Source organism: Papaver somniferum, unplaced genomic scaffold (assembly GCF_003573695.1).
Source record: "Papaver somniferum cultivar HN1 unplaced genomic scaffold, ASM357369v1 unplaced-scaffold_16, whole genome shotgun sequence".
Taxonomy (NCBI): domain Eukaryota; kingdom Viridiplantae; phylum Streptophyta; class Magnoliopsida; order Ranunculales; family Papaveraceae; genus Papaver; species Papaver somniferum.
In genome coordinates this window covers 3,173,547-3,181,818 of record NW_020625486.1, presented here as the reverse complement: position 1 = coordinate 3,181,818, position 8,272 = coordinate 3,173,547, and the positions used below count along the sequence as shown (strand labels likewise).

General features: G+C 40.1%; 2 protein-coding genes across 2 annotated transcripts; one reads left to right on the top strand and one right to left on the bottom strand.

Annotated features, from left to right (window-relative positions):
• Positions 1-1,060: 1,060 nt before the first annotated feature.
• LOC113337437 lies at positions 1,061-2,497 on the bottom strand. Its single transcript, XM_026583112.1, has 2 exons — positions 2,014-2,497; positions 1,061-1,893 (listed from the first exon to the last, which is right to left on the bottom strand). The coding sequence occupies exons 1-2, from the start codon at positions 2,495-2,497 to the stop codon at positions 1,061-1,063; spliced, it is 1,317 nt and encodes a 438-aa protein (XP_026438897.1).
• A 2,485-nt stretch (positions 2,498-4,982) lies between these two features.
• On the top strand, positions 4,983-5,525 carry LOC113337436 (cullin-1-like). The gene has a single exon (XM_026583111.1). It carries the CDS (start codon positions 4,983-4,985, stop codon positions 5,523-5,525), a length of 543 nt encoding a protein of 180 aa, XP_026438896.1.
• The last annotated feature ends 2,747 nt before the right edge of the window (positions 5,526-8,272 follow it).

The following is an 8,272-nucleotide window of genomic DNA, read 5'->3' as shown; positions in this document are numbered from 1 at the left end:
GGTATGCCAAGCCCATATCTTCTTTAAGAACAATTCTTTCTCTTCAAGCCCACTTCTAGCCTTTTGATCTTGTGCACAACATTCTTCGCGGCTTCCTTGTGTAATTCCTCCCGGCTTTTCACCGCTTTTCTGCTCTTTTCCGCTCCGCTATTCATCCAAACTTTATTTATTACCTAAAAATGCAAAATTAATTAATAAAAATATTTATTCTTGAAAACAAAGAAAATACAGAATATGGGATAAAATGTAGAATTAATGCACAAAAGATGAGTTAAATGCCAAGAAAAATATATAGAAATATGCACTTTTTAGCACTCATCAATATCCATGTTGGGTATTTGACCTCCTTGATGAATCCTGCTTCTAATTATTTGCGGAGCTCCTTCTCAATTGCTTGGTGGTACTCTGGTGCTACCTTTCGTACTTTTTGCCTGAAAGGGGGCGTGCCCGGCTTTATACGAAGTTCGTGCTGAATTATCTTCGGATCAATCCTTGGCATGTCCCCTAACTTCCATGCGAAGATGTCTGTGTATTCCATGAGTAACTTGATTAGAGCCATCTCTCTTTCTTTATCCATTAGAGTCCCTATTTTGATCATCTTCGGTTTTCTTCGGTCCCTATATTGATCTCCTTTACGGGTTCCACAGATGTGAATGTAGGATTCGGTTCCCCTAGGATAGGGACGCTCTTTAATTGATATTTGGTAGGCTCTTCATCCCTTTTTCCGTTGAGGTGCTTGCCTCGGTGTTTAGAACGATGCTTTCCTTCGTCATATTTTTTCCGGAGATTTCTTTGAGGTAAAGGTCAATTGCTTTTTCCTTGGCAGCCTCTTTATTTCGATTTCTTCAGGATTTACGCTGCTCATCCAGTTTATTATTGAGCTGATTTGTATAGCCTGGCATTCCCGAGCGGTGACCTGATCTCCTTTTATTTCCATTACCTCTTCGGGTGTTGGAAACCTAAGGTACTGATGATAGGTTGCTGCTACTCCTTTGAGCTTATGCACCCATCTTCGGCCAATGATGGCGTTGTAGGGGGAGGGTGCGTCCACTATGCTGAATCAAGTATCGACCTTCATTGGTCCTGCATCTACTTGTAAAACAATATCTCCCAAGGGCTTTCTTGGTGCCCCATTGAATCCATAAATGGTGTAATAAGAAGACATCAGATGTTCATCGTTCATCTCCATCCTATTGAACGCGTCGTAGAACAGAACATTAACCGATCTCCCTCCATCGATAAAGATCTTCCTGATGTTACATCCAGCCACCGGTAAAGTGAGGACCAAGGGATCATTGTGATCTTCCATGTATTCCTCTATATCTTCAGCATCGAAGGTGATAGGTGCGTTCATCCACTGCTCGTGTTCCTCTACTTCTACCCCATCAATCTTGTACAGTTCACAGTAATCCTCGAATTGATTTCTTAGCCTTTTCCCTATCTGGGCAGTCAGCGATGGTCCTGTAGCCTCGGAACATGAGATGGTGTTGATGCTTCGATTTCCTTCGGGTAGTTGGACTTGCTTACTTCGCTTAGCTCTATCTTCAGTTTCTGCTTTCTGTATGTATTTCTTGAGGTCACCAACGTCAATCAGCTTCTGGATCATTATCTTGAGATTCTTGCATTTCTCTGTTTGGTGCCCATTGAAGAAATGGTATTCACAGTAATCCCTTGACTTTTCGGTCCTAGGGGGTTGTTTTCCTTTGGACCATGGCCATTCCAGGATTTCCCGGTCCTTGATTTCCCTCAGAATGCGGGTGTAGTTGGTGTTTAGCTTCGTGAAAACCTGATCTTTGAATTTACGGTTATCACGTCGACGGTCGTCCCTTCGTCCTCTCTTATCATCGTTGGGACGTTCAGCTGCACCGCCCCTCTTTGATCCGCTGGCTTGTTCTACGGAATTAGTCCGATGAGATCTTTGAGCTTGGGACCTAGGGTTTTCCCGCTAGATCTCTTCTAGCCTGGCATGCTTTTCAATGATTACTCGAAGGTCTCCTTCTGTCGTAGGTATACTTCCATGAATCTCCACAAATAATGGGCTCATTCTATCCAATCCCCATTTGTAACAGTTGATGCTGACCACTGGATCTACATTTCCTATGGCTTGACAAATCTTGTGCCATCTGTCGGTATACTCCCTCATTGTCTCTTTGTAAACGACTTCTAGTGAGAAGAGCTTGTCCATTCTTGCATTGACAGCCTTGTTGTACATGTAAGTTTCTAAGAACTTCTCAGCGAGCTGGTCATAGGAGTTGATGGAGTTGGGTGGTAGGTTGTCGAACCAAGATAGTGTTGATCCCTTCAGACTTGAAGGGAAATACCTGCAGAGGACTGCATCGTCTTGCTCCCATCTGGCTAAGATACGATTGTAGTAACGAAGATGTTTTGCGGGATCGCTGGACCCATCGTAACATTCGAATGCTGGAACATGGCACTTCTGAGGGATAAGTGCTTTGGCCAAGTGCGGAGTCAGCGGCGTGGTGTTTGCTTCTCTCATTACCTCTTCTAGTCTTCCCCCTCCTTGTCTGGATTTTAGTTACTTAATCTCTGCCATCATTTCAACACGAAGGTCCTCCATTGCCCGCTGGTGGTCTTCTTGGATTGTAGATCGCCCTGATCTTCGGTTCTCACTATCAAAATAGTCTGAATCCTCTGGCGCAAAGTCTGGGTCGGATGACCTATTTCCTCTGGTTTCTCCTCGACTTAAGGTCTCGGGATTTGTTACGACAATCCTTCGGTCATGGTTCGACTTTGATGCTTTAGAATTTGCTTCATCGTGTAGATGCGCTGCTCCGATGCTTTGGGAAATCTTGTCCTTGAGCTCCTGATTCTCTCGATATAATAATGCCACAACCTCTGCATATGTCTTCTGGCTCTTCTTTAATTCTTCGAGCTCTGCTATCAGCTGGGGGGAATGATTCGATCCTTGGTTCGGAGTTCTGATCCGCCCTTGACCCCCAACGGCCACAGTGTGATCTTCATCAACGGTATGGATTAAGGGATGGGGCGGGTCGGAATTCGGCAACAACAATTCCACCTGTGGAGGCGTCGGTTGTGCAGCTGGCATGGTCTGGTTCTGGTCGTTCGTTGTTGGCATCCCAAGGCATGGCTGCTGCATCGTCGATTCTGCAAATCCTTCTCGTTTTTGGTGAGCACGGGAAGCTGCGGCGGCCTTTGCTGCTTCAGCTTTGGCCGCCATAGATTTGAGTGCCGCCGCTGCTACAACGTTGGCATCTAAGGGTGAGATGATTTCCGCTGCATCTGGCTTCTGGTTTGGTGCCTTCGTCTTTTCACCCTTTTGCTTGCTGCGCGTCATAACTGGCGTCGTCCTTGGTGTTTCTTTATACGATGCCTTGGTTTTTCCCGCATCCTTTGTTTTTTCCATCTTCGATCTCTTTGCCTGCACAGGTAAAACATCATCGAAAATCCAGTATCCAAGTGGGTCTTGTTAGTAAGGTTAATTCAAATGTGAAGATCATGAGCATAACTCCACCAAAAGCTTTGGAGGGATCGCGAAAGGAGAAACCTATCTTTGAAAGGGAAGATCCAATAATTATAAACATAGATCTATTCTCAGACCTAAAAAACATTTTAAGGGAAGTGCAAATCGATCGGTTTTAAGTATGAAAATCGTGAAAAATTCTAAGAAAAGTGTCGATCTTTAAGTTTTAAGCATAAAATGCGTGCAACATTCTAAGGAAAACATAGATCCCTAAGTTTTGAATTCGGGAAACATGGGAAACTCAAAAAAATGCGTAGATCTGTGAGTTTAAGCTTGGAAAATAAGGATAACTTCTAAGTATAGATTTATAAGTCTTACTCAAATCCGGATACAATAAATGTTAAATCACTTGAAGAAAATCGTTTTCGAAGGAAAATTTTGACTGTCAGCTTGAATCCGAACACTATTATTTGAAGAATAGCACGTGGAGCCAAAAATGGGTAAAATCACAAGATAAGATAAATCTTTTACCGGGACAGAGTCCCTGTTTCTAGTGCCAGATTGTGAACACCGAAATAACGATGGTATCCATGTGTTCACAAACAATGTTCGCACTTACTCATGTACGTATAAAAGAGAGTAAATCATTAGTAAAACTACATTAAAAAGATGACTCTTCGACTCAGAGCCTTCGGGCTCGTCCTTGTCTAGTCATGTGAGAATAATTTAGTTGTTCATACGTTCGAGAAGTATTGTAAATCAAAGTATAATAATCGAGACAGAAAGTAAGGTGCTGAATGTAAATAAGATGATGATTTACGTGGTTCAACACTAAGGCCTACATCCACGGGGGTTTGTGTTTCACTATGTATTCAGTAGATACAAGGATAGTGACTCTGTGTGAACAACGAAGCTAAGGGGGAAATAGAGCTCATACTTACTCTTCCTATTTCTCTCTCCTAATATATTCTCTATCTCACTAAAAATCGGTCGAACTCTTCTCTCTCAGTGGAGAGGGGTATTTATAGGGATAGAACATGGGGTCCACTATCTGGGACATCTGTAACCTTATCTTCTTATTCTTTGTGCTGCTCCCGCTGGTATCTTCGTTCTAAACCGATGCCTCAAGCGGTCTCGTGGGGTAACGATGGGTCACCTATTTCTCCTCCACAGGTTAGTTGACACGTACTCTATGTTTAGAGTGTTTAATGCGGGTGGTTGGGCCGCCTGCATGCGCCAGACAGATGCCTGGTGCCCCTGTCACATCCTCGTCAGTGAGACCAATCTTCACCATTTATCTCACATCTTCCTCGAGATGAAATAAAGCAGATCTCTGGGTATTCTTCAATACTTCGTGGTGGCTCGTTCTTTCAGTGCCCCTTGATTCTTAGCCATCGGATGAATTCGCTGATGATCATATGTAGATGACAGACGCCTCTTGGGTGTTGAGACGTGGCATCATGCCTTGATGTCCCAAGCTGCGTGTCCTCCACGTATAAATCTTCTGACACGTGGCGAGTGATGAATTATGTGTATACAAATGGACTCGGAAATCAGGATGAAGATGTATATATCAGTTTACAATCTGGGCTCTCCTCCTTCTGATTATTCTGAAGAGCTTTACAAAAGGTACGAAGGCGTTTTTATTGATTACTTGAGTTCCAAAGTTTTACCAGCTATTCAAGAGAAGCGTGATGATGATGTATCTATGTTGGAAGAACTCGTTGAGAGGTGGGACAATCACAAGGTTATGGTAACTAAGCTATCTCGAGTTTTCCATTATCTCGATCGCAACTATGTTGTGAGAAAATCACTTCCATCGTTAAAGGATGCTGGGTTTGGTTGCTTCCGTAAAGTTGTCTATGAGGCGATGAAAGTTCGAGTTAAGGATGCTGTTATCACGTTGATAAATCAAGAGTGCAATGGAGAAGAAATCGATCGGACAATGGTTAAGAATGTTTTAGAAATTTTTGTAATGGCAAGAAATCAAAATTATGTGGATGATTTTGAAACTGCGTTTTTGAATGATATTAAGGGTTATTATTATACCCGAAAAGTTTCAGACTCAAGAAGACTATCATAAAGGCCGAGGAATGTTTGCAAAAGGAGCTTAATATTGTTCCAACAATTGCTTGATAAGGAACATTAGTAATATCTCTGTATTATGACTAATTAAACCGATGATCTCTTGATGTGACGCCATTTTTCTTAATTTACTTATCTTTTTTTTTTCTTTTGCTCCGTTCATATCCCAATAACACTTAATTTTGGATAATGATCCCAATTAATGACAGAATCATCAAGCTTTTTGATCCTTCCAGACTTACACATATCCCTCACAAGACGTTCAAGTTATGTACTCTATTATGACCATAATAATTTCTGACAATCACATGATGCAGTAGAATTGAATGATCAAAACTTGGTCTTGTATGCCGTAATCTCTGCCCAGAATTCAACATGATTTCGGGGTTGAGAGTTGAGAGTTATTTGGGTTGAGAGAATCTGTAGCTTGCATGAAAAAACTTTGTAGAATAGTCGGTCGATCAACAAGCTTGTTCTATATGTAGGCACCCAGACGTGTGCTGTTAAATTGTTTCTGGGTGCCTTCATATGTTTGACCTTCGTAGTATTTCACAAGTTTCTGGGTGTTAAATTGTTTCTGGACGATGAATACGGCCGACACTTTATCTGTTTGGAGTTGAGACCTGTATAGTTGCTACAGAGTGACCCTACAGATGGATGCTATAAAAATAATATCCTAAGAATTTTAGTACCACATCCGAATAACAGAATAAAAAAACGATCCTTATAAAGAATTAAAAATCGATTTGGACCGCCGAGCTAAGCCAACGTTAGCTTGTAACCCAAGTGGGGGCTAAAAGATGGTTGGACAATTAATTAGTGGGAGTGGATGAATGCATGCCCTGGTGGTGACAGGCCTAGGAAGTAGGGTTATAGTTTAAGATGTAGAATCTATGGTGGACGAACCGTAGAGCACTCTTGAAATCAACTCGCTCAGGTGTATATAGGCTGGAAAGCTGGAAAGCCTACACCGGCTCAGGTGTATTGGAGTTTAGGCTGGAAAGCCTACACCGCTTCTGAAGCACCCACGGCACATTCATTCATTTACCGCTGAACAACCATCTTTTTTCGTCACCTTATTGTTGTCTAGTTAGTTATAATATTGCCCGTCCCTATTTCTAGCTGAATAAAAATTTTGTACAAGGAATCTCTGAATAAGATTTTTGTATAAAGAATCTTTTCAAAATTAGTACCTAGCCCACCTTTATTTATAATTAGTTTTCAACATTTTAAAGTTCACACAGAAAGTCAGTTTTCAACTAAAATTCCATCTTTTCAAGCTGATGGCACAGCTGAAGTTGTTAAAGGACCATTTCAAGTTTTGTTACAATCTAGTGGAATTACTGTAAGAATTTATTGTCCTAAAACACCAGAAGAAATTGGTCTTGTAAAAAGAAAACATAGGCGGGTAATACACTTTTGTTTAATTTTTCTTGTCCTAAAGAGTTTCGGTATGATGCTTTCCTTACTGCCTCTTATCTTATTAACAGAACTCCAACTAAAATTTTGAATTTTAAGTCTCCTTTTGAAGTTTTATTTGGTGTTCATCCAGATTATAGCTTTCTTAAAACTTTTGGAACTATGCGTTATCCTCATCTTGCTCATTCAAGAGCAGATAAACTCTCCCGAAAATCAGTTAAATGCGTTTTCATTGGTTATAATCCACTTCATAAGGGATATAAATGTTATAATCCAGTTACTAAAAAACTTCATGTTTCTAGACATGTTGTCTTTTCTGGATCAAAATTTTATTATTCTTTTACAAATGCTACTTCAGATTTATTGTCTTCTTTTGAGAATATTTCTAGCTCTTCATCATCTGTTCCAGTTGTTCCTTCCACTACAATGGTTACTAGATCTCAGAAAGGCATTCCAAAGCCATTTTTTCCCAGATCATGTCTCTAATCTTCTTGTAATTAGGAATCATATTTCTTCTAATTATACAACATTATTGACTACTTTAACTGAGCCTAAAACATTTACGAAGCAATAAAAAATCCTAAGTGCTAAGTATCAATGAAGGAAGAATATATATTATTTTGGTGAATAACGACACTTGGGAGTATGTTGTTCCTGGGCCTCATATGAATATTTTGGGTTCTAAATGGGTGTATAGAATAAAACAGAAGTATGATGGTTCTATAGACAGATTTACGTCTAGATTAGAAGCTAAGGGATATGATCAACAAGATGAGATTGATTTTAATGAAACATTCAATCCAATTGTTAAGTCTCCTACAGTCAGTGTGGTTCTTTGTTTGTCTATTACTTATAACTAGTAAGTAAAACAATTAGATGTGAGTAATGTTTTTTTGCATGGATACTTAGATGAAGATGTTTATATGTCACAGCCTCAAGGGTTTCTTAATCCTGATTATCCTTCTCATTATGTATGCCATCTTAAAAAGAGTTTGTATGGACTTAAACAAGCTCCAAGGGCTTGGTTTCACATGTTCAATTATTTTCTTGTTCATTATGGTTTTAAGAAGTCTATTTCAGATAATTCAATGTTTTTGAAGTCTTCTGCAAGTGACATTCTTATTTTACTGTTATATGTAAACTGGTAGTTCATCCGTGTTGATTGTTGATTTAACACATTCCTTAAAGCAAGAGTTTGCAATGAAAAAGTTAGGGGACTTGGCAGTTTCCTTGGTATTGAGGCTATTAGAGATAATGATTTTATTTTATTGACACAAAAGAAGTACACATTAGAGTTACTGGAAAAAGAAAATTTATTAGATTGTA

Coding starts and splice junctions, on each gene's coding strand:
- LOC113337437 (XM_026583112.1), bottom strand. CDS start 2,497: ATGAGAGAAGCAAACACCACGCCGCTGACTCCGCACTTGGCCAAAGCA. Junction 1,894..2,013: donor ATTTGTGGAGATTCATGGAA/GTATACCTACGA, acceptor CTAATTCCGTAG/AACAAGCCAGCGGATCAAAG.
- LOC113337436 (XM_026583111.1), top strand. CDS start 4,983: ATGGACTCGGAAATCAGGATGAAGATGTATATATCAGTTTACAATCTG.